The sequence below is a fragment of the Apodemus sylvaticus genome, chromosome 4, assembly GCF_947179515.1.
Source record: "Apodemus sylvaticus chromosome 4, mApoSyl1.1, whole genome shotgun sequence".
Lineage (NCBI taxonomy): Eukaryota > Metazoa > Chordata > Mammalia > Rodentia > Muridae > Apodemus > Apodemus sylvaticus.
Genome location: NC_067475.1, coordinates 113,469,963 through 113,494,271, shown reverse-complemented (window position 1 = coordinate 113,494,271; position 24,309 = coordinate 113,469,963). Strand labels below are relative to the sequence as shown.

The following is a 24,309-nucleotide window of genomic DNA, read 5'->3' as shown; positions in this document are numbered from 1 at the left end:
GCACACACAGTTACAATCTAAGGCCTGCAGACACACAGCTGGCACCCACAGTTATAATCTAAGGCCTGCAGACACAGCTGGCACACAGTTACAATCTAAGGGCTGCACACACACAGCTGGTGCCCACAGTTACAATCTAAGGCCTGCACACACACAGCTGGCACACACAGTTATAATCTAAGGCCTGCACACACACAGCTGGCACACACAGTTACAATCTAAGGCCTGCACACACACACAGCTGGCGCCCAGAGTTACAATCTAAGGCCTGCAGACACACAGTTGACGCCCACAGTTACAATCTAAGGGCTGCACACACACACAGCTGGTGCCCACAGTTACAATCTAAGGCCTGCAGACACACAGTTGACGCCCACAGTTATAATCTAAGGGCTGCACACACACAGCTGGTGCCCACAGTTACAATCTAAGGGCTGCACACACACAGCTGGTGCACACAGTTACAATCTAAGGGCTGCACACACACAGCTGGCGCACACAGTTACAATCTAAGGCCTGCACACACACAGCTGGCACACACAGTTACAATCTAAGGGCTGCACACACACAGCTGGCGCCCACAGTTACAATCTAAGGGCTGCACACACACAGCTGGCACACAGTTACAATCTAAGGCCTGCAGACACAGCTGGCACACACAGTTACAATCTAAGGGCTGCACACACACAGCTGGCACACACAGTTACAATCTAAGGGCTGCACACACACAGCTGGCGCCCACAGTTACAATCTAAGGGCTGCACACACACAGCTGGCACACAGTTACAATCTAAGGCCTGCAGACACACAACTGGCACCCACAGTTATAATCTAAGGGCTGCACACACAGCTGGCGCCCAGAGTTACAATCTAAGGCCTGCAGACACACAGTTGACGCCCACAGTTACAATCTAAGGGCTGTACACACACACAGCTGGTGCCCACAGTTACAATCTAAGGCCTGCAGACACACAGTTGATGCCCACAGTTATAATCTAAGGGCTGCACACACACAGCTGGTGCCCACAGTTATAATCTAAGGCCTGCACACACAGAGCTGGCACACACAGTTACAATCTAAGGGCTGCACACACACAGCTGGTGCCCACAGTTATAATCTAAGGCCTGCACACACAGAGCTGGCACACACAGTTATAATTTAAGGACTGCAGACACACAGCTGGTGCCCAAGGTGACAGTTTGCCTCACAGTTTTATTCATAAATCCCTTTACTTAATGGATATTCACAAACTCAATATAAGCCTTGCCTGAGGTTGCTGTAAAGGAATTAAGAGATTAGCCTTTTTTCCCTCTCAAAGAATTTAGGAGTTGTGCTGATATAAGGAGGAGCATCTTCCTTCAAAGTGTCTTTACTGTTTCCTCTTAAGGAGGTCATTGTACACCCTTGTTTACAAGTACGCCTTGTATTGTGTCTCTCTCGCCTAGGTGTCTCTCTCGCCTCCTTAGTGTCTAACCAAGAGCCTGAAAAGCCTGCCTGCTCACTCATTACTTATCACATAGAGAATTTCCCTGCTGTGTTTAAAACATAGGATCGGGCCCAAGGGCTAAAGGACAGGATAATTAAGTTACATATTTGCATAGCACACCTGCCCCGTAAAAGCTCACCTGTACTGGCGGGATTCCGCCTGGTTATACTAACAAGAGGATGCCAATCTGAGAAGCCAGCTCTCCTTAAAATATACTTATATATAAATAGATATCTGTGTATCACAGAGAGAATGTGATCCTGCTTTTTTCCTTGAATATAATTCATTCAGTGCTTTCGATTCAGTTTGTTATCATATTCATACTTTTTATAAAAATTAATCATTACTTTATTGCAGAATTACGGCTTTGACACTGGGATTCAGTTCAGTTCTGTAACAACAGGATGCCATCTTTTTCTCTGGATGGGGTGGCCTGCCCCCTCTCTCTTAGCTGTGTTTACTCTGGGGCTGGTAACATTTTATGTCAATCTGCCGGGGGCTGCCTTTCCCAGGCCCCTCCTTTCATTACACCTGTAAACAAGAGTCCTTGCTATGGAAATCAACAAGGATGTGGCCTTAAGCTCATGGATGCAATAAACAAATGAGCTAGCCCAAGACAGGAGGGCTGCAGAGTTCCTACAGTTAGCTTTCTGGCCGTCTGGGCTCGCTGCTGGAATCCCGGGCTCCCGGGCCCAGAGCTGACCTTCTTTCCCTCTTGTTGCTTTTCAGACTTCCGGCCGGTGTGCTACGAGGAACCGCAGCACTGGTGTTCGGTCGCCTACTACGAACTCAACAACCGGGTCGGGGAGACTTTCCAGGCGTCCTCCCGGAGCGTGCTCATAGACGGCTTCACCGACCCTTCCAATAACAGGAATAGGTTCTGTCTTGGGCTTCTTTCGAACGTAAACAGAAACTCGACGATAGAAAACACCAGGAGGCACATCGGAAAGGGTGAGAACCAGCAGCCTTCCCCATCGCTGCTTCTGAGCTCCTCCCGAAGCCGCTACGGTGGTTGTGTAGGAAGCCGAACCCCAGGCAGTGTCACCCCTGGACGGGGGCAGAAGGGGACTGTGCTCTCCCGAAATCTTTGCCTCTAAAGTCAGTAGACAACCTTGAGAGATGGCCTGGCAGGGAGCGCTGTAAAGATAAACCATCACAAAGGTCCACATGTCGTGGCACCGCACTAGAAAGGTTCAGGCAGGAGGCTAACCAGCCTGAGATAGAGGGTCCTCTCTACAAAAACCAACAAATAAGACTCACAATAAATATGAAGGCAGGACGAAGTTACTCAATGGAATTATTATTATTAGTAGTAGTAGTATTAGAGTATTTTAAGGTTTATTTTATTTTTATGTGTATGTGTGAGTACCTACATATATTTATTTGCACCAGAAAAAGGTGTCAGATCCCCCTGGGACTGGAGTTACAAATTGTGAGCCACTGGGAACTGAATCCAGGTCCTCTGCAAAAGCAGCCAGTGCTCTTAACTGTCACCCTAGCCCCTTGTAAGGTTTCTTTTTTAAAAAGGTAGATCCTAAAACCAAAACCAAAACACTACAGGATGTTATCCTGTGAAAAAACATTGATTTTGACACTGTAGAACATGCCATGTCCTAAAAGATGTTCATAGTACATCGCTAAATGAAAAAGGCCTCAAAACATCTTATAGAATAGACTCTCATTTTATTTTATTTTATTTCTTAAAAAACTGCCCTACATGTCTATGATTTTAACACTTGGGCAGTAGAGACCAGAGTATCAGAAGTTCAAGGTTATCCTCATCTACACAGAAAATTTGAGGCTAGCCTGAGCTACATGAGACTGTGACTTAATAAATACAAAATAAATACATGGACTTAAAAGATGTATAGCCGAGGTTACCTGTGCTTATTTCTGGGTAGTAGGTTTATGGTTGGTTTTTATTTTCTGTTTTTCAATTCTGCTCTTTTATGCTGTACTAAGAACCCAGGGCCTCAAGCACGTTAGACCATGAGGAAGCCAGACGGCCTGTCTGCATCCAACGAGTTTCCTCTAGTGGGCTCCTTGCTCGTGTGAGGATGGTGCAAGACACAGGCTGTGCAGGGCCTTGGATATCTGAAGCAGTAATGAGAGGAGTGTGGTATAGCTCAGGAGGAGGAGCCAACTGTGTGATTTGACAGTGATGGGAAGAGTGTGGTACAGCTCAGGAGGAGGAGCCAACTGTGTGATTGACAGTGGTGGGAGGAGTGTGGTACAGCTCAGGAGGAGGAGCCAACTGTGATTGACAGTGATGGGAGGAGTGTGGTACAGCTCAGGAGGAGCCAACTGTGTGATTGACAGTGATGGGAAGAGTGTGGTACAGCTCAGGAGGAGGAGCCAACTGTGATTGACAGGGATGGGAGGAGTGTGGTACAGCTAAGGAGGAGGAGCCAATTGTGATTGACAGTGATGGGAGGAGTGGTGCAGCTCAGGAGGAGGAGCCTACTGTGATTGACAGTGATGGGAAGAGTGTGGTATAGCTCAGGAGGAGGAGCTAACTGTGATTGACAGGGATGGGAGGAGTGTGGTACAGCTCAGGAGGAGGAGCCAATTGTGATTGACAGTGATGGGAGGAGTGTGGTGCAGCTCAGGAGGAGGAGCCTACTGTGTGATTGACAGTGATGGGAAGAGTGTGGTACAGCTCAGGAGGAGGAGCCAACTGTGATTGACAGGGATGGGAGGAGTGTGCAGCTCAGGAGGAGGAGCCTACTGTGTGATTGACAGTGATGGGAAGAGTGTGGTACAGCTCAGGAGGAGGAGCCAACTGTGATTGACAGGGATGGGAAGAGTGTGGTACAGCTCAGGAGGAGGAGCCAATTGTGATTGACAGTGATGGGAGGAGTGTGGTGCAGCTCAGGAGGAGGAGCCTACTGTGTGATTGACAGTGATGGGAAGAGTGTGGTACAGCTCAGGAAGAGGAGGAGCCAACTGTGTGATTGACAGTGATAGGAGGCGTGTGGTACAGCTCAGGAGGAGGAGCCAACTGTGTGATTGACAGTGATGGTACATTCAGTTGTATTATTGAGCAGCCTGTCCAGCGCTCCAGATACCTTGATAATTAGCCAGCTCTTAAAAAGCTCTGCAGAGGAGAAGGCAGCAGAGGCCAGGGCAGTGCCAAGTACAAACTCCAGGGAGGGGTGAGCTGTGTCAGTGGCTGAGGATTTACTCCAAGGACAGTGGGAGGGACAGCGGGGTTCCCTGAGCTGCAGTGGCATCTCGGGCTGGGCCTTCTGTGCTGGTCCTCCATGTGTGTTCCCTGCAGAGCAGTGGGGTGCGCCGCCCATCTCTGCCTTTCAACCGTCCGTCTGCAGCGTGTGCTATCTGCCGCTGCAGAAGAGGACCCCAGAGACCCTCTTGTCCCTGTCCCTACAGACCTAAGTCACACCCACAGCGCCTCTGGTCTTGGCCACCACATGGAGTTGAAAGACAGAACCCCAGCAGAAATGTAAACTGAGGTCTGGGCAGATCTTGCCTGAGAACCACATTGCCTGGATTCTCCTCATGATCTTGAGTGAACCTTTCCCTTTTGCGAATGTTCTTTTGAGATAAGGTCTTGCTGTGGAGCCCACGCTGGCCAGGAACTGAAGAGAATCCTGCTTCAGCCTCTTGGGCATGGGAGCATGTGCTGCCATGGCCAATGTATGAGTGTGTGTGTGTGTGCCTGTGGAGATGTTGCTGGGGACTGAACTTGGGACCTTGGTTGTAGTAGGTGAATGCTCTCCCACTGAGCCAGCCTCCACTGGTGTTTTCTTTGAGGTCTTTAGTCTTTATGGCTTGGTGTGAGAACAGGTTTAGGATTTTAACAGTATGTTTGTTTCCCCTTCTTTATCAAAGCTTCTCAGTTTGGTGAACACACTGATGATGTATTCTATCAAGGGGTTAATGACATTTTATTGCAACGAGAAAAGACATAGTGTTACTCCTCCACACTTCATAAAGAGCTAGCGTGAAGGGATACTACATGTCCCGAGGGCCAATCCCCAGTGAGCTCAAATCCTGACAGTTCTAAATTCTGAAGACGGTCAGTCTACTACTGTCCAAGAGAGGAGTGGGCCAATGGATTACATCAAATGTTGTCCGATGTCCTATGTTTAACAAACCATTTTGTCACTGCCGCAAAACTCCTCACTTGTTGTTTTCCCAGCTGAAGCAACAGGGCAGCATTCATTTGTAGGGAAATGCAAATTGCTCCCCCGTTAGGCAGTGGCTGCCTGAACAGTGTTTGGACGCCACAGCACCCTGCCAAGTCACTCACTGCATGCAGGCCCAACCTGAGAACAGATCTGCCCCAGGTGATCTTGACACTGACAGGGTTCAAAGCCACTGTGTTGGCTACCATGTGACCATGTGACCATGTGACTCCTGGAGCCGCTGCTAATGAAGAGATGTGATCATGTGACTCCTGCAGATGCTGCTGTCACCTGATATTCAGAGTTCGGTTTTAGGCTCCACTGCCTTTTTCCTCTAGGGACCCACCTCCCCTTTCCCTCCTGTGCTAGCTCGAGCAGGGTTTGCCGATAAGGCTTCAACAGAATGAAAACCACCCCCTAAACACACGCAGACCAGGCTTGAATTTCAAAAAATCTTAGCTGTTCTTTGCAGTAGGTTCCGGGAGGATTATGCACTTGAAGGTCATTCGGTTCAAATACCCACTAAACCTGCAGTAGTCCTGTGGCTCTGGGTGTGACAGGTCTGTAGGGACAGGGACAAGTGGGTCTCTGGGGTCCTCTTCTGCAGCAGCAGATAGCACACACTGCAGATGGATGTTGAAAGGCAGAGATGGGCGGCGCACCTCACTGCTCTGCAGGGAACACACATGGAGGACCAGCACAGAAGGCCCAGCCCGAGATGCCACTACAGCTCAGGGAACCCCGCTGTCCCTCCCACTGTCCTTGGAGTAAATCCTCAGCCTCTGACACAGCTCACCCCTCCCTGGAGTTTGTACTTGGCACTGCCCTGGCCTCTGCTGCCTTCTCTGCAGAGCTTTTTAAAAGCTGGCTAATCGTCAAGGGTGTCTGGAGCTCAAGCCGGGCGGTGGTGGCGCAAGCCTGTAATCTCAGTACTCTGGGAGGCAGAGGTAGGCGGATTTCTGAGTTCGAGGCCAGCCTGGTTTACAGAGTGAGTTCCAGGACAGTCAGGGCTACATAGAGAAACCCTGTCTCAGAAAAAAAAAAAACAAAAAAAAAAACAAAAAAAAAAACAAAAAACAAATCCAAAAACCCGAAAAAAACAAAAATAAACAAACAAAAAAGAGTGTCTGGAGCTCTGGACAGGGATGAACAGGCTGCTTTGAGTTCAACTATACAGCTGATTGGCCTGTCACTGTCAATCACTGTCGATCAGTCACTCACTGTCAATCACTGTCGCTGAGTACAAGCATGGCCAGGGGAGGCAGCCCTGGTTTTGCTTGTGAGGGTCCAGCAGAGACACTCTGTTCCAGCCAAAGACACCCTTCCACTTCCTCATGGTCACCAGTGCCTGAGTTGTGGGGGTCAGGCCTGGTGCCCATCATGGAAGAAAACAGAAGGAAGCTGAGGAGAAGTGCGAGGAGAGAAGGAGAAAGGAGGGGGAGGGGAAGATGGAAGGAATGGGGGTAGGAGAGGATGGAAGGTAGTGGGGGAGGGGAAGGGGAGGATCTTGAGTCTGGTTTATTTCTAACACTCTCCAGTTCCATGTATTTATGCTTCTTACAGCTGAATAAAATCTGCTGTGTGTGTGCAGCACACTTTATTTATTCAGTACGTCCCTTTTGAAATGTAATCCCAGGAGTGTTAGGTAAGCAGATAAAAGCTATGTGTGGCTTGCGTTACAGGACTGCGTGTAGAAGTGTGTCGAGAATGTCCCCGTCTCTCAGGGGCACACATGTGATTTATAGGGGTGAGTGACATTTCCCTGAAGCCTTTACGCAGAAGTATTTTAGGTCTTTTTTGTTTTGTTTTGTTTTGTTTTGGGGGGGGGGATTTGGTTTTTTCGAGACAGGGTTTCTCTGTGTAGCCCTGGCTGTCCAGGAACTCACTCTGTAAACCAGGCTGGCCTCGAACTCAGAAATCTGCCTGTCTCTGCCTCCCAGAGTGCTGGGAATATAGGCATGCACCACCACCGCCCCGGCTTAGTATTTTAGTTTTGAGTCAGGGCCTCACTGTGCAGCCCTGGCTGGCCTCAATACTATGTAGGCTGAGATGGTCTCAAACTCACCTGCATCTGCCCCTGAGTGCTGGGATTAAGGGCGTGAGCCAAAGAGATAGATTTTTAAGTGTTAGTAAGATTCTTCAAGCCCTGGGGTGGGTGTAGTGTGTGGATTTCAGTAGCAAGTCCACGACACTAGCTGGGCCTCCTGTGATCACCTTTTGTTTATATGTGGGTATGAAGGACTTTGTAGGGTTTTGATTGGTGTGTTTCTTTTGTGTCTAGTATCATGGAAGTTAATTTTATTTATTTATTTATTTATTTATTTATTTATTTATTTATTTATTTATTCTTTAATACTTTTTTACAGTCCCATCTTCATCCCCCTCCCCAGTCCCACCTCTCTCCATCCCATACCAACCCCCAAGTCCCCTACCCACCCCCACCCCAGGTCTCCAAGAGGATGTCCTCATCCCTCCACCCCCACCCCCACCAGACTACCCCACTCTCTGGGGGCCGCAAGTCTCTCGAGGCTTAGGAGCATCTCCACTCACTGAGGCCAGACCCGGCAGCCCTCTGCTGTCTGTGTCGGGGGCCTTATGCTGCTGTATGCTGCCTGGTTGGTGGCTCAGTGTCTGAGAGATCCTGGGGGTGGGTCCAGGTTAGCTGAGACTGCTGGTCTTCCTATGGGGCCGCCCTCCTCCTCAGCTTCTATGGAAGCTAATTTTGAAGTGAGCGAGATCGAAAGAAAAGGAAGCAGTCGTACGTGGGAGACTATTGACTCGTTCTTGAGAATGGCCATTCATCTGGGTAGGGTCTAATTTTTTTCTTTATGTTATGTTTATGGGTGTTTGCCTGTTTGTAGGTCTGCCTGAGTACCATGTAGATGTAGTACCTATGGAGGCCAGAAGAGGGCGACAGATCCTATGAAACTGGAATTATGGAGCGTTTGGGTGCTGGGAGCTGAACAATCTCTCCAGCTGCCAGGGTTAAGTTTTTAATGGATTTGTAGGAAAAGTCAAAGAAAACAAGCGGGTATTCTGGGCATGCGCACCTTCTCTTCTATGGCCAGGGATTATGTAGGAATTAAGCTGACGGTCGCCGGTCCCATCGCGTGAGGTGCTAGGAGCCATTGAGAAGGAAGCAGAGAAGCAAGAGCGTGGTTTTGTGCCCACAGGTGTGCATTTGTACTACGTTGGGGGCGAGGTGTACGCGGAGTGTGTGAGCGACAGCAGCATCTTTGTCCAGAGCCGCAACTGCAACTACCAGCACGGTTTCCACCCAGCCACCGTCTGCAAGATCCCCAGCGGCTGCAGCCTCAAGGTCTTCAACAACCAGCTCTTCGCCCAGCTGCTCGCCCAGTCGGTGCACCACGGCTTTGAAGTGGTGTACGAGCTGACCAAGATGTGCACGATTCGGATGAGCTTTGTGAAGGTAAGAGTGTTGTGTTGACTTTGGGATTACAACGTGGAAAATGGGAAGAAAGCACAACGCGCTCTTGGTGCTCGGCTCGGCATTTGCTGGGCCAGTTCAGGTGGATAACAGATTCTTTGTTTTTTTTCTTTCTAAAAAATGTATTGAATCTTGTCTTCTTTTTTTAAATTATGGAGTCAAACTTCCACTGCTCATATATTCCTGGGTGTAGGGTCACCCAAGGGAACTAGTGTGGTTGAGGTCAGCCTACCAGGGGAAACACCCTTAAATATAACTGACTCCCCATAAAACCCATTAACTGTCTTCAGTTAGGGATGAGGGATTTATAAACCTTCTTCCAGTTCCATGTTAGAATATTGACTAACATTCTTGTACCTTCCCATATAAATTTTATATATATTCTCCTATCTCACAATATGTAATTCTGGCTTTCTTGGAACTCATTGTATAGACCAGGCAAACTATAAACTCACAGAGATCCAGCTGCATTCTGGGAGTAAAGGCGTGTACCACTCCCAGCCACAACAAACCTTTGGGGGAAACTATTAACTTTATAGAAAGGTATAAGTATAAACTGAAAACAGTTATATGAAGTTTTTGCATTTTGCCTTATTAAGTAGCAGTGTGGTTGTTTTTGACATGAAGATGCGGGCATAGGGGTGACAATGATGACACAGAATGCTGCAGAGATGTCCCCCTCTCTCCCAGCCACCAGGCACTGCTGTCCCCCAGCAAAAGAATAAGATCTTCCTGTCAGTTGGGAAAGCTGCCAGGCAAATGTAGGGAATAAATTTATAGATAAATTGCAGAAGAGAATTGTCTCTACTCCAAGACAGCACTAATCGGTGTTGGCACAAAGTGGGGTGGAAATCTCAAGGCAGATATGAGTGATTCAAGGGAATCACCCTGATACTTAAAAATCTGGACTTGTTCATCAGACTCTATGCTGCTTATAAAGTTTTCACAAACTCCACCCGGGGGAGGAGGATGGCATTTTCCTTTAAATTTATTTTTTATTTTATGCATATGGGTGTTTTGTTTGCATGCATTCACACCACATGCATGCAGTGCTCAAAAATGCCAGAAGAGGGCATCGATTCCCCTGGAGCTGGAGTTACAGAAGGTTGTGAGCTGCCAGGTGGGTGCTGGGGCCATAGGTCCTCTGTAAGAACCACCAGTGCAGTTCACCGCTGAGCTGTCTCTCCAGGTCCCATTTCCCTTTTTAAAAGCTGGGTATGAAACCCAGGGCTTCATGAAGTGAGTTAGTGCCGCCTACTTCATGAAGTGCTACTACTGAACTGCAGTCCTAGCCTCACCTTAGGTAAGTTTTATTAGCCATTTAAAGTTAGTTACCAGGATCAATGATTCTTCTATTTCTCTATACCTAAATTATATTTCTAATATTGATAATTTTAATACTCATTTTAAAAAACAAGGATAAACATGTATAGTTTTCAATTTAAAGATATCTTCTTAAAGACACCTCTCTCGGGAGGGCAAAACTGCCTTACTCTATCTCTGACATTCAAAGCAGAAAGAAAACCCCTGGAAATTTTCCAGGTGCACTGCTGCTTTGCAGCCAGCAGGGGCACTACCTTGTAGTTGGGGAACCGTCCATTAAGTAGGACAGTTAGGTTTCCCAGGTCCCTGTTTTTCTAATAAGGATGAGCTGTTGGTATCTCATAGGTAATCACTGCAATACAAACATGCATAGACATGTGATCATTACATTACATTACAAAACTCCGTGTTTCTCAGACACACAGCAAATGTACAGAGCTACAAAATGTAATTCACAGGATACAGACTGCTACTGCTGTTCCGGGCTCCCCCCACCCCGCTTCCTACCTGCTCCTCCCTGTGATAATAGGGGAAGAAACTCGGGTCCTTGCACAGGCTAGGGAAGCACTTCAGCCCCAGGATTCATTGCCAGTCCTGCAAGGACTTAAACAAAATACAACTGTCCGTGATTAATTTCTTCCAAATGACTAGGGACTGGTGATGACCGTTGTAAGTGAAAGGCCAGACCATCTTTAAGGTCCTTGTCAGCGCTGATATCACTGGCCATAGCTTTCCTTCTTTTAGCCAGTCAACAACTATTTATTGAGCAGCTGTCAGGAGCTGCTGTCTGCTGGGATGATGACGGACTGCTGGTTATCCCCAGGCCTCTGCCTTGTGACGCCAGTGAACAGGTAGCAAGACAGGCAGTAAGCAGCAAGTGGGTTGAATGGGTCAAGGAAAAGAGAGAGGCTGCAGGCAGGGGAGGCAGCAGGAAGCAGGGTGTGCCCCAGAAGCCTGGAGGACTGGAGTCCACCCTGCAGGACCAGAGTCCTCCCTGCAGGAAGCAGTGGAGTCAGAGAGAAAAGCAAGCTTAGAAGCCATGGCAGCTTCTAAGCCTGGCTATGGAGGGGAAGCAGGTCTCAGGGTGGAGGGCGTGGCTGGTGAGATGGGAGCACTTCCTGAGAGCAAGTAGAGCTAGCACTCTCTAGTGCCCTGAGGCTTTGAACATTGGAGTTTCAAGGTCTGACTCTTTCTTTCCTTTGTTTTGGGCGGAAGATTGCTCTGTGTAGCTCAAACTGGCTTTAAATTCCTCGTCTTCAGTGGTTCAGTTGTGCAAATTTTGATGGTGACAAGGTCAAGTTGAAAATCAGAGGGTTAGAGGCTCCTGTTGAGGTTTCTGGGAAAATCAGAAATGGCAGACTCAGAACGGAAGGAGACCCAGGGAATGGGCAGCTGCCAGCAGCTCCCGCAGGCGCGGAGGGTGGTGATCGGAGGGTGGTGATCCTGAGCGGCCAGGCAGTGGGTGGGCTCATGCTGAACGATGATAAAAAAAGAGACTTCGGTTTGTATGTGTGTGTGTTTGCATGCATGTATGTCTGTACCGAGCTCTGTGGCCCTTTGAGGCCAGAAAGAAGGCTCTGAATCCCCTGGCCGTGAACTTAGAGGTGCTTGTGAGCTGCCATGCGGGCACTGGGAAGCAAACCCTGGTTCTCTAAAAGAGTAGCGGGAGTTCTGACCACTGGGGCTTCTCTCCAGCCATTGTGCTAAAGTTTTTAGACAACTCTGGAGAATCGTGATTACCAATAATAAACAGTCTGCCCACTTAGTGCTTAAATAACTTTCCATTGGTGAATAGCATATTAGAAATAAATATGAATATCCACCATCTATATATTATCTATCTATATCAACTATATCATCTATCTATCATCTATCAATATCTATTTATCTATCTATGTATCATATATCTATCATTTTAGTAACTGTCTCTCTTACCAATGGGGATAATGGGACATTTCTGATGGACCCTGCAATAGAAGAGAAATAAGCTCTAAGCTCTGACGTTGCACTCTCAAAATCAAGAGTTATGATCTTTGCAACTTTGCAACCTCTGGTCTTTAATGAGTAGTAGTTTTGTACAGACGCAGGCTTCCGCGTGAAGAGTAGGGCATACAGTTGAGCCTCTTTCCTTGTCTTGGGGGATGGCTTGCCAGCCTCTCCCATGTGGTTGCAGAGCCCAGGCACCACTAAATAGGTGTCTGGGTGTAAATGAACTAACAGAGACCACCCTGCCTGGCCCGCGCCACTCGGAGACGGCATCTGTTCCACAGAGCATCAACTTCTCACAGGAAGCACGTGACCCGCGTTCCCAGTGCTCTGCCTGGTGGCATCTGGCAAAACGCTACAATTCAGTCTGGGCTCTTTTCTTCCTTTGCAGGGTTGGGGAGCCGAGTATCATCGCCAGGATGTCACGAGCACCCCCTGCTGGATCGAGATTCATCTTCACGGACCGCTGCAGTGGCTGGACAAGGTGTTAACTCAGATGGGCTCCCCTCATAACCCTATTTCTTCAGTGTCTTAAGTCATGTCGGCAGCTACATTTCCACAGACTAGACGCAGGCAGAGGCTCCTATCATTGCAACTCGCAGCTAACGCAAGACTCTGGATGCAGATGTAAATACATGTCTGATGTATTCGAGTCACATTTTTATCACCTTTTGTTTTGTGCCACCTGCTTAACCTGGGGCCATTGCTGTGTGATTGAAGAAACTTGTTTTCCGGTCGATGCTCTGATTAGAAGCCAAGTCTTCTGTGAGAGGGGAAGCAGGATGTGAGGACGTTGGCAGGTCCCAAGGCCACTGAGTCAGCTGGTCACTCACTCTACAGAAGGTTGTATCCCTTATGGAAAACACAAAGCTGCTTACTTAGGAAAAAAACCAACAAAACAATCAAACCCACATAGTTTTAAAAGACCTCACTTGCAATGTGAATGGCAGGAAAGAAAACTGAGCTTGTCCAGTGATCTAGGAGGGAAAAAAAAATCCACAGAAAGTTTATCTCTGACTGAAATATGCATAGCCGGGTACTGTGCTGGTGTCGGGTACATTTAACCAGATCTAAGCTGTGATCGGAAAGGGAGAAACTGTGAAGCTGGGAGTCAGGTTGCCTCAGTCTACCACTGTTAAAACAAGCGAGCAGGCAAGCCAACCCAAGGCTTCTAAGGGAAAACAGCCTGAGGCGAGCCACGATCCTGAGACAGGGTTAGCCTAGAATTCAGGCCCAGGAGCACAGGGGGCTCCTGCTTCCTCTCTGGAAGTCAGCTTCCAGTCTTCCCGTTCCCGTTCCTCCTGTCTGACCTTGCAGATGGCTGCCTGCCCTGTGTACACTGCAAACCGTGCGCAGAGGTGAAGCTGTAGACCGGAAGGTCAGGAGTGAAGTCACATGGCTACCCGCACGTTCGTTCGCGCATGCTCCTCCGGAAGCCCACCAGGCAGGGCCCCCTTTGCCTCGTCTTTCCTCCTGGCGACAAATATCAGTTAGTTACAGATGATTCAACAACAGCAAAGCCTCGGGGGAAAGCCAGAGGCATCTATGGATCATATGTATGCATTTCTCAAACTGGCACCCGTGTTAAGTTATTAGCTGGGTACATCTGTGGCAGCCTCTTCTAAAGCTATGAAATACCTGGATATAGCTTCCCAGGTGAAGTAGGAATGTTTCATATGCCCTACCTTTTTTTCTTTTTGAGGAAACAGTGGTAGTGAATAATAAAGCATCTTTAAAAGCACCTTATGTACATATACATATATATGTATATATATACATGCATATATCAGCACGCATGTATCAAAGCTTGTTATTTCCCCCGTTGGATGCTAAAGGGAAACATCCTCCAGACTTCACGGTACACGCTACTCTTTAATCACCCCATTGTTTCTAAGTTTACTTCAGGCCCTTTGAGAAAGATGCACATGATTTAGGATGGCGTTCTTGGTGTGAAGGATAGAGCTTCCATAATTCCAGCTGCCCTCCTTTAATCCATCCTGCCTAGCATCCATGTTCATTTTTTGTTTCCCATTCAATTGTATTTAAGATAGAAATGATCATGTGAAGAGTCACTCACAATGCCTACTCTATCTATAAAACCAATTATTCACCTATATATCATATATGATATATTATCAGAAGACACTCATTTTGTCTCAAACTACCACTTAGAGTGTATAAACACCCCAGCATGTCGATTCTTTACGTCTGTGTGGCGCATTTGTGTGTACTGGGTACAGTGTCGGGGCTGTAGAATCATGCACATTAGAGGCAGGCCCCACCTCCATGATGCCGGGCATCTCACAGTAAACCATTTGCACAGACATCGGGTCTCAGAACTTTAGAAACCCACACATGTGAATTTTCTTGAGCTTGAAAAATAATGTAATTGAGTTCTTAATTGCGTCGCCTCAGAACAGTTAGGTAATTTATCTTCGCATAACTACTTCCACTCCTAGCCATCCCACTTCCTTGTGTCCCTATTTTTCTGATATTTCTCCAGGCTTCGTCCTTGGAAAAGCCATGCATGTGGCAGATCTCTGAGAGCCCATCCAGGACTCACAGTGTTCGTCTCAGATTCCTGACAGCCCTTTTGATCTCCTCACAAGTGACCAAATATCCCAGGAGTTCCTTACAATGTTAAGAAAACAAAATATTGAAGTGTGTCTGGTTTCTTTGAGGAAGGAATCATGCCGTAGATCCATATGTATATTGTCAGGGAACTTAGCTCTGAAGAGATGTAAGTCCTATGTTCCAGTAACATAGTCACATTTTAATGAGTCCTCCGCCTCCACTCCCCCTCCCGCTCCCCCCATCCCCCCAACCACTGCTGCTAAGAGATCTAAAATTATCATAATGTAATCCTTGCCCTCACCTCCTCTGAGTGACCCCAAGGCAGTCACTCCATGAAGCTGACCAGCATGGCGGGCTGCGTTTATTCTTTTACAGGATGAAGGGGAAAGTGGGCCGCCAGGCCCTTACTCACTGCCGTGGCCCCCAAATGCCCCGGGCAGGGCCAAGCAAGGGAGAACTGTATCGGTTTGGCTAACCCACAGACTCAGAATGTGTATCACTGTGTACAAGTCAGTATTTGTGAGTCTTAGCAAAAATAAGACATGATCAGTTTGTTTCAGCTAAACGATAACAGCCGCTTCAGAACTAAGCAGACGCCACCTTTCTTAACACACACACTGGTCGTTCTGTTGTATGGTCAGTGAAAGTGGCAAACTCTCTTGCGTTTAGATTGTTCTTTTCGTTGTGTTCTAAGGATGGCGTTATCCCCATAACGACAACAGAAAGAAGAATGACAAAAGCGTTTTATAAACATTGCTTGCTGGACTTGAAGCTCCTGCTTAATGCTGAAATGTTCCAGATAGTTCGTGTATATATTATATAAAGTAAAATATACCATGCATTCCACGTCGTCTTTCCTGCTAGGAGTCAAGAGCCTAACTTTGAAGGTCAGGTAACTCTCACACATGTTAAAGATCAATTCAAATGAATATGAAACAGACTGCAGAGAGTTGTCTTTGATTCCCAGCAGTCCAGCCTTCTGGAGATGCCATACACCACCATCTGGTAGTTTATGATAGACAGTGATAGACCTTTGTTGTATTCCTTAGCTGCCTGCAGCTATTACGAACTGGGTTGCTGGAACAGAAACTGAGGGATGGATGGGGAAGGGGCGAAAAGAAGGAGGGCCAAGACAGCGTTTCACTGATCAAGGCCGGACACTTTAATGGCGTCGGACCTTTTAACAGTTTGGGCAAACCCTTCCCCCCAGACTCCGGGCTGAGTTCCGGTGGAAGTTGTCTAGCTTCTCTTGGAGGTCCTTGTCTTGACTGCTCCGGCAGCTGGGTGGGTCACCTGCTTAATTCAGGAATTCCTAGACCTAGAGGAACAATGAACTTAACCTTCACTGAGCTTCTCCTCCCTAGGATAAAAATTCCTGCTTTAACCTACTTCCCTATTATGCCCTGCCCGAAGCCAGGGATTGTCCTCGACCAATGTCAAACTCCAACCATGTGCATGACTGGCCCAATATGGCTCTGTACAGACCTTTTGGCTTATTTTTCTTTCAAACTCTAGGAAATACTTCTATGTATATGATCTATGGCTCCTTATGATGCTTCATCATAAACTGTTCTACTTAGAAAATGGGATTCTTAAGAATTCTTCATGCTGTAAAAACTTTGGTGGCACTATAAAAAAAAGACATCTTGGAATATTTGGCATTACATGTGTAATTTTAATGATACTTTGCAGAATTTTTAGAGGCTTTTAATTATTGCTCCCCAGCTTAGCACCAGGACACACAACTCAAACCCTTTGTATGGTGAAGTAATTGTTATTAAAAAGTGAATCTAACACACACTGTCATTTGAGCATCCTACCTTAGTAACTCAACAACCATGTCCATCAAGGAACATGTCTATATTAAGATGATTAGCATGTGATGCTTAAAACACCTGGATATATAAGGAAACTTTCACTAAAAAAAATCATTTATTTTTTATATGCCGCTTTTGTTTAACTGATTAAAATGTTTTCTAAGAGAAGCTTGTGAAATTGCAAATGACTATGAAGTGTTTACAAGCTGCTGTTCCTTCTCTCTGCCCCAAGTTGTCCCACTGATTCTACAGCTTACAGCTTCGAGCTGGCTTACAGGAGTTTAGAAAGGGTCAGCATCTACATAATTTACAATCAGTGTTCTGTTCTAGAATACTGGGGGATGCATTTTAGCCTGAGTAATCCATCCTCTTACGGTTAAAAGTATTTTAGCTTGTGGTTTAGTGACGTGGTATACAGGCTAATATTCTATCAGAAAGCCAACCAAACAGCATTTCTAGGCATGCTGAGTATGAACATGATACACTGAGCTCTCCCATTTGGCTGGTGTTAGAATGTCCATAAACATAGTCACAAAAACGACAAGTCGAGTCAGTCTCCCTGTACCAGTGTTAAGGTGTTGGCTTGCTGATTCTGGAGGCGCTAGAGGAAAATGCATTTTCTTTTTCTAGGTCATGGGGGCTGGATCATTTCCCTTTCCCGCCCCTCTACCATCCCACCCCACTTTCAAAATTTGCCATCCAGTGAAAATGACTTTACGAAGTGTACCAGGTACTCACTGTAACATATTGACTAGAGCACCCCAATTTTACGGCCTTCAGTGCTAAACTGTTAGTAGCTGTTCCAGTTGACAGATCTGCAGGGCGGTTTGGTTAGCTTGGCATCACACTTCCCAGGGGATGGCTAGTTTATGTCAGTCTCACTGCCATGTCAGTCAGGGTACCAGATGGTACAACAGACATCAGACCCACCATGCATCTTTGATTTACCTAAGGTTTAGTAACTGCAGCTTTTCTACTGGGACCCAAGTTCACAAAATTATGACTCCCCGACCAGCTTGTAACTTATACCTCTCCTCAGTTTCATGTGGCCATTTTCCTCAGAGTTGGGCTGTGAGGAATCTCTCATTCTTGACTCTATCCCAGAATCCTCTCCCTCCCGGAGCTTCCATCCCCCTATTCCCTGACTAAGCTAACAGGCCAACAGCATTTTATTGACAGGTGATGTTTCTGGGCTGTGAACAGATTATCCTGACATTATTGTGCAGGTTAGGCTGGGCTTGTTACTATGCTAACTGGTTTGTCTTAAGGCTGGCACACCACTATTTCTTCTGCTCTATAAACAGGCCACACCATGTCCCGTGTCAGTTAATTATGAACCAAGAGACAGGTAAATAAAAAACTAATGATGGAAGAAGCTACAGTTGCATGTCAAAAGCCATCAATATATAGACTGGTAAAGTTGGGCAAACTGCAGTGCATCTACTCTAAAGCCAAAACCTTAGGGTTTTATGGGGATAAACATTTCCAATATGACAGGCAATAATTAAATTGTACTGGAAACTATCCTAATTCCTATCTAACTTCATGATGGGTATTTACTTCATTCTTAATGCCTTAGAGAAAGACTCTCAGCCCCTCAGTGATCTACTTTTGGGCTTAACAAGTATCTAAGCCATTTCCAAGTTCTTAAAACCCAAATCTAATCCCTTTCATTTATCTCTATTCATGTTACACTTTCCTACTTACTCTTGATCTGAAGCAGTAGAAGCTGGGCTATTCTGCTACAAAAATTCTAACACTGATACTGCAACATGATACTGTCACTACAAATTTATCAGGAAAAATTATAGCCACGCTGGGACATGTGTGGCTCACGGGCTGCAGTGGACAGGCATGCAGGCCTAGAGGCAACAGAGCTCCCAGCACTGTCAGCACAGTAGCAAACCGTGAACAAATTCCTCTACAGTGTGGAGCAGCTAAAGACATAAGCACAACAGACAACTCAGACAACAGACAACTCAGACAACAGGCAACTCAGACAACAGACAACTCAGACAACAGGCAACTCAAAGTTCAACAGCTGCCCTTTAATGGTCAATTCTGGCAAAAGGGTCTTTTTCAGATATACAAGTATAGAACACAAAATGAAGAGACTCACTCTTGTTTGTATTTATTTACTGTGGTGGTGGTGGTGAGGGTGGGGAGTGGGCTGAGGGCCTTGCACACGCTAGGTGGGTGCAGTAGGACCAAGCTGCAGCTCTAGTCCTGTGAGTACTTATTTCCAAGTTTAATGTGTCAACCACCTGACACATTTCGCCTTGAATCACTTATTAGCTTACTCCTGGATATACTCTCTTGGCATCTGATTCTGTATCTTATGGTATTTTTGCCTTTTTAAAGTTTTCCTAGAAAAAGTTAAAAAAAAAAAGTACCTAGATAACCCATCATTCCTTTAACAGTAGCTAGGAATAAGGGCTCAATTTTGAAAAGCACTGACAATATGTGAGCGTTACAATACTTTCAGGATCTCCTTTATAAAGAACATTAAGAATGACTATAAGAAAACCAACTCTGTCCTGGCCTTGGTGGGCTGAGTATATCGGAACTGTTCACAGATTCAACTGAGGAGACAACCTGCTTTACAGGATAGTGACCCCAAGCACGGAGGCACCAACTCTAATGTCCTCTCTCTAGTTCCATGAAGAGATCAGTGACCATGTTCCTCGTGGGTAGAAAGATGCTTAGCTTCCAGAGCTCCACTTAACTCCATAGAAAGGTTGCTGCGAGCACCTGACTTGGTGCTGGCTGCAGGTCATCAACGCAGCTGAGGCGCACTGACAGCAAGGTAGCATTTAACTGGTGGAAGACCACAGACACAGACACTGCAGAACGTTAGGGTTCCTGGCCCCTCACTACAGCCTGGCTAGTTGAAGGTCACGGTGACAACCCAAAACATGCTATTCCTCTCCAGTACCTCTTGATGACATTCACAGTAATGGGTGATTTGATATTACTATTACTTTTATAACTTCCACAGAAAGTAATTGCCTCGTTAGCTTCAGTAAGCATAACTGAAGAAAAACATTAAAAAACCATAAAGGTGATTTTTTTTTAAAACATAGTGATATGAAACAATTAAATGCAAAAATTCAATACTTATTTATCCTCAAATGTACACGCATATTACAGAAAGTAGTTTTTCTATTTCTTTCTTTCTCTTTTTTGAGAAAGAAACTTGCTATGTAGCCCAGGCTGGCTTTGAACTTGGGGTCCTCTTGGCTCAGTTTTCCAAGTTCAGGGATTCCAGGTGTGCACCCCCAATGCCTGATTCTCAAGGCGTCGTTGTCTTAGTCTGAAAGCACACCTGTCCATTATAGTAAGGTAAAGCACAGCAGACTTCCTCAGCCTTACACCGGTGCTCCTGGGACCTGCTGCTGCCTTTGCTCCAGCACTTGTTGATTTAGAAGCTGCTGCTGTTTCTGTAAAAACTGGACAACTTCTGGACTTCTTAGTAATGACTTAAAAAGGAAAAAATGGAAAAAGATTATTAATAGAATTATCTATTTTTTGTTTGAGAACAGGTCTCACACTATAGCCAGGCTGGCTTTGAACTCACAGCAATGCTCCTGGCCCAAGTCTTGCAAGTGCTGGCAAGTTTTTATAACAAAGAATCAACCATGCTGACCAGTCTTTTATATCTGATATACTTATTTTTCCTATGTCATGTGGCAGTTAAAAATTATCACCATCTTTGTCTACATTTTTATATTGTCAAGTTTAAAATCTTTGTGATTCTTTATTACTATAAAACCTCATTGTAGAAGTGTGAGACAAAATCTAAATTCATTTTTTAAAATAATTCTAATATTGTACTAAAAACTTACATAGAAAGTATAGCATAAGTTAAAGTCCCTCTTTCAAATTACCATCCAAATATTCCAATATCTTATAAAAACAATCGGCCCTTTCCTGACTGACTTCTAGTAATTTTTATTACTTGTATATTAGAGACCCTAATTAACCATTAGTAATTATATCTCAATGCCTTTACAGTACTATTCCACATACTTAGAGTCTGTTTTAAAATCTCATTTTGTTCAGTCAAAGGTTAGTCAGTGAAGAAAACAGCTAAAGGTGTTCCTTCCACTGCAGTCCTGGAAGGGGTAGGATGTGAGGTTCACCGTGTCCAGTGACAAGGCACTACGGAGTTTTGGTGGCTGGTCAGCTACTTGTAGCATCTTATAAAGGAAACAAGCAGTTTGAAAACAAGCAGTTTTCACTAACAGATCTGCAACTACTTGACAAGCACTTACCAGTCTTTTCTGATTTAACACTTGCTCTAAAAGTGTAGGTCTTGCAGGGCGATCGCCAAAAGATCCTGTTCTCTGTTTGACCATGGAGAGTATGTTGTCTGTGGTTTCCTGGGATCAATGATAAACATTTAGTACAGTATTGTAATCCACAACAGCAGGTATTTCAGTGGTAATGAACATCTCTTTATTTTTTCCTTTCTGTTCAGTTTCTGGGAACTTTAGGAAAGCCTCCAGGTAAGTCACAGGCGCTGGCAATTATTTTTAAGTACAAGTTCTTCTCCCTACAGGCTTTCCCATCTAGGATCTCCCGTCTCTTGTAAGGTCACAAACTGAAGCTATTGGGCAGAGGGGAAGTTAGTTACCTGTGAGCTGTTTTCACTATTAGAAAAGAATGAAAAGTGACACCAAAATCTCCTCATACAGAACAATCTTTAGCCCAAACAGTATGTCTGCTTTTGGACAAAATAAATTAACCAGAGGCAATCAATCTGCTGCTAATGAGGTACTGGGTTCATACGTGATTCACACCCACAATTAGATTAAAATACTGCTTACAGAAGCAAACAGCATTCAGAGTGAACTGGGTGCACGGGGCTGGAAATCCCCACTACAGAGCAAACAGGCAAGTTCTGCAGTAGCAACCTTTCCCCGAGACACTGAATCCCATTTTAAGTTAGTAATGCTTAACCCCATATATGAATGAACTAAATATTGAACTTTTCCTCACATAAAAGAACGTTGCTGAAATTAGTGAAACATTCTGCCCCCAGTAAAACCCTGGCCCTTTGTCTACTGGCTTTTGAGTTGTCTGTTGTCTATTAAAATATCCCCTTCCCACCTTTATCCTGAGATGCTTAGCAAAGTTTTGTTATAAACAGGTTTCCATACATACACGTTTTAGATCTCAAAAATATTAAAAGCTCTAAAAGAGGATTCTAATATCACAAAAGCAAAGACAGTTTCTTCTTCTAACTCTCCCCAGTCACCCTTATTTATAGGACTGCTTCCTTTACGTACACAACACATGGAGTGCTAGAAATGACTTGACTGTAGAGAGCCCTATTTCTTCACAGCTCCAGGCCTTGCATTGGGTAGGCAGGATGACGGCAATATCACAAAAATCAGACGTTTATAGTAGCAATAATTTTGAGTCTTCTAGGCCAAACTTCACAAATGTTAGAAGCCCCTCTTCAAAAGGAACTTCTGCGATAAGGAGTCTTCCTACTGTTTACGGATTTATTTTTGTTTTTTAAAAAGTTCTAATATTTAGGTGGATTTTGCTGGGTTTGAGCTGAAATGCACACCAATTATAATCTTCATCTAACCAAAATAAATCAAAAAAAAAAAAAACCCACCACTATTTGGGCATTATTTTAAGGCCAAAAGGCGAGGAAGCCAAGACTTGAGTGAGATGAATAACGGACCCAAGTGCACACAGCTAGCAGGAGAAGCCCAACTGCAGAGCACTGGCTTCTACCTTCCCATTTGAGTTGGCTCAACAGCGCCAACTGTATATGACTTGTATGAGTTACTATCCCATTGCCGATCCAACTTTTCTCGGGGACCAGGGGGGCTGAGAAGAAAAAAAATAAGGTCACTAAAGTTAACAGAAAACCAATAACAGGGTATGTAAACATGCAGGACGCTTCAGGGTAGAGACTGGGAAGAGTTTACTAACAGGAGGTGCAGATCACCTCCAAAGTGCCAATGTCAGCTGGGACTTTCACTGTCTGCTCAATGTCAGTGACAGCCCCTTGGGGTGACCCTGAGTGTGTACAAAGTGGCGTGGCACCCACCTGCCCTGGCCCAGGACCCGAGGAGCATACCTCCAGTTTGACGTTGCCTGTGCTGGCCGCGGAGGGGCCGCCAGAGCCCAGGGCCTGGTCGCTCTTCTTCTTCTTGTACTTGTCTTTGTACATCTTGTTGCGGTGCTTCTTGCACATCCAGGGCTTGCGCTGCTTGGCCACCTGGCTGGTGGTCTCGCGGCAGCCCTCGTAGGTGCAGGTCTTGGAGCCTCGCCTGCGCGCGCCGCCGCCACCCTCCGCGTCCTCGTCCTCCAGCTCCTCCGGGCTGGCCGCACTCTCGCCGCCGCCCGCCGGGTCCGATGTGTCCAGCAGGTCGGCGTCGTCCTCCCCGGCCTCGTCCTCGGGGTCTGCCGCCGCCTCACTCCCCGGCCTTACAGCGCCATCCGCCTCGGCCTCGTCCTGCCGCATCACCAGCACCGTCACCGGAGGGGCCGTCCGGGTGGCGGTGCTCGGCCCGGATCCCTCGGACGCCGCTTGCGCCTCCGTGCTGCCGCCAGAGTCCGGGTCCGCCACCGCGGCCCGTCAATACTTGAGAAACACAACCGTACTTGACAAGCAGCCCGCTGGACGCCCGGGAGTAGAGCCACCAGCACTGCATTGCGCGTGCGCGGTAGCGGTCCGCAAGCCTGCGCTTGGAAGCTCGGAGATTGGTGGAGTTGAGCAGGTGCGACATAACCGACTGCGCCTGCGCGGCGGCTTTCGCCACGCGTTTGCTGGGCGCAGGCGCACCAAGAACCCGGCTGATTTCCAGGCAGGGCGGAGCGGCCAACAGAAGCACCGATTGCGCCTGCGCAGCTGGTCTCCGCTCGCCTGGTACTCAACAGATTCGAAGCCAGTGCTGACGCTCCTGCCTTTTCTGACATCCCCAGTAATGGATTGTTGGCTTAGGTGACAGTTCTGCTTTTATTTTCCCCACAAGCTTCACAATGACTTCCATCTTGGGTGCACGGGTTGGTGTTCACACTAAAAACTAGCAAGAGGTCCCTTTTCTCCGTATCCCCTGCTGTGCTTGATATCTTATCTCTGATAATAACCATTCCTTCTGGGATGAGATAACACACTGAGGTTTGGATTTGCACTTCTTCAGGATTAGGGATGTATATTACACCCACCCGTTTGGCCTTTGTATGCTTGCCTTTGTGAACTAGATAGCCCATTTCAATAAGATTATTAGGTATTATCTTTTTATTTTTATTATATTTGTTTGATTTCTTTAAATATTCTGATGTTAACTGCCCGTCAAAAGTAGTTTGCAAATATTTTCTCCCATTCTCGTGTCCTTTACTGAGCTGCAACTTTTTAGTTTGATACCCATCAATTTGTCTCTTTTTTTCCACTTTCTGCCCGATTCCTAGGGCCTAGGGTTGCAGACATGGATGACTATGGTGGGCTTCCAAACGCTGGGGATGCAATTCTGGTCCTCATTTTTGGAAGTCAGCACATTATC

General features: G+C 46.3%; 2 protein-coding genes across 2 annotated transcripts in view; one reads left to right on the top strand and one right to left on the bottom strand.

Annotated features, from left to right (window-relative positions):
* The window catches only part of Smad9 (SMAD family member 9), a 53,528-nt gene extending 36,176 nt beyond the window's left edge, over positions 1-17,352 (top strand). The window contains exons 4-6 of the mRNA XM_052180505.1: positions 2,217-2,438; positions 8,809-9,065; positions 12,784-17,352. Coding sequence (XP_052036465.1) covers positions 2,217-2,438; positions 8,809-9,065; positions 12,784-12,927 — 623 coding nt within the window. The 3' untranslated portion in view covers positions 12,928-17,352. The remainder of the gene's footprint in view (positions 1-2,216; positions 2,439-8,808; positions 9,066-12,783) is intronic.
* Positions 17,353-18,810: 1,458 nt separating this feature from the next.
* On the bottom strand, positions 18,811-23,491 carry Rfxap (regulatory factor X associated protein). Its single transcript, XM_052180506.1, has 3 exons — positions 22,884-23,491; positions 21,058-21,165; positions 18,811-20,262 (listed from the first exon to the last, which is right to left on the bottom strand). The coding sequence occupies exons 1-3, from the start codon at positions 23,268-23,270 to the stop codon at positions 20,152-20,154; spliced, it is 606 nt and encodes a 201-aa protein (XP_052036466.1). The 5' UTR covers positions 23,271-23,491; the 3' UTR covers positions 18,811-20,151.
* Positions 23,492-24,309: the final 818 nt, after the last annotated feature.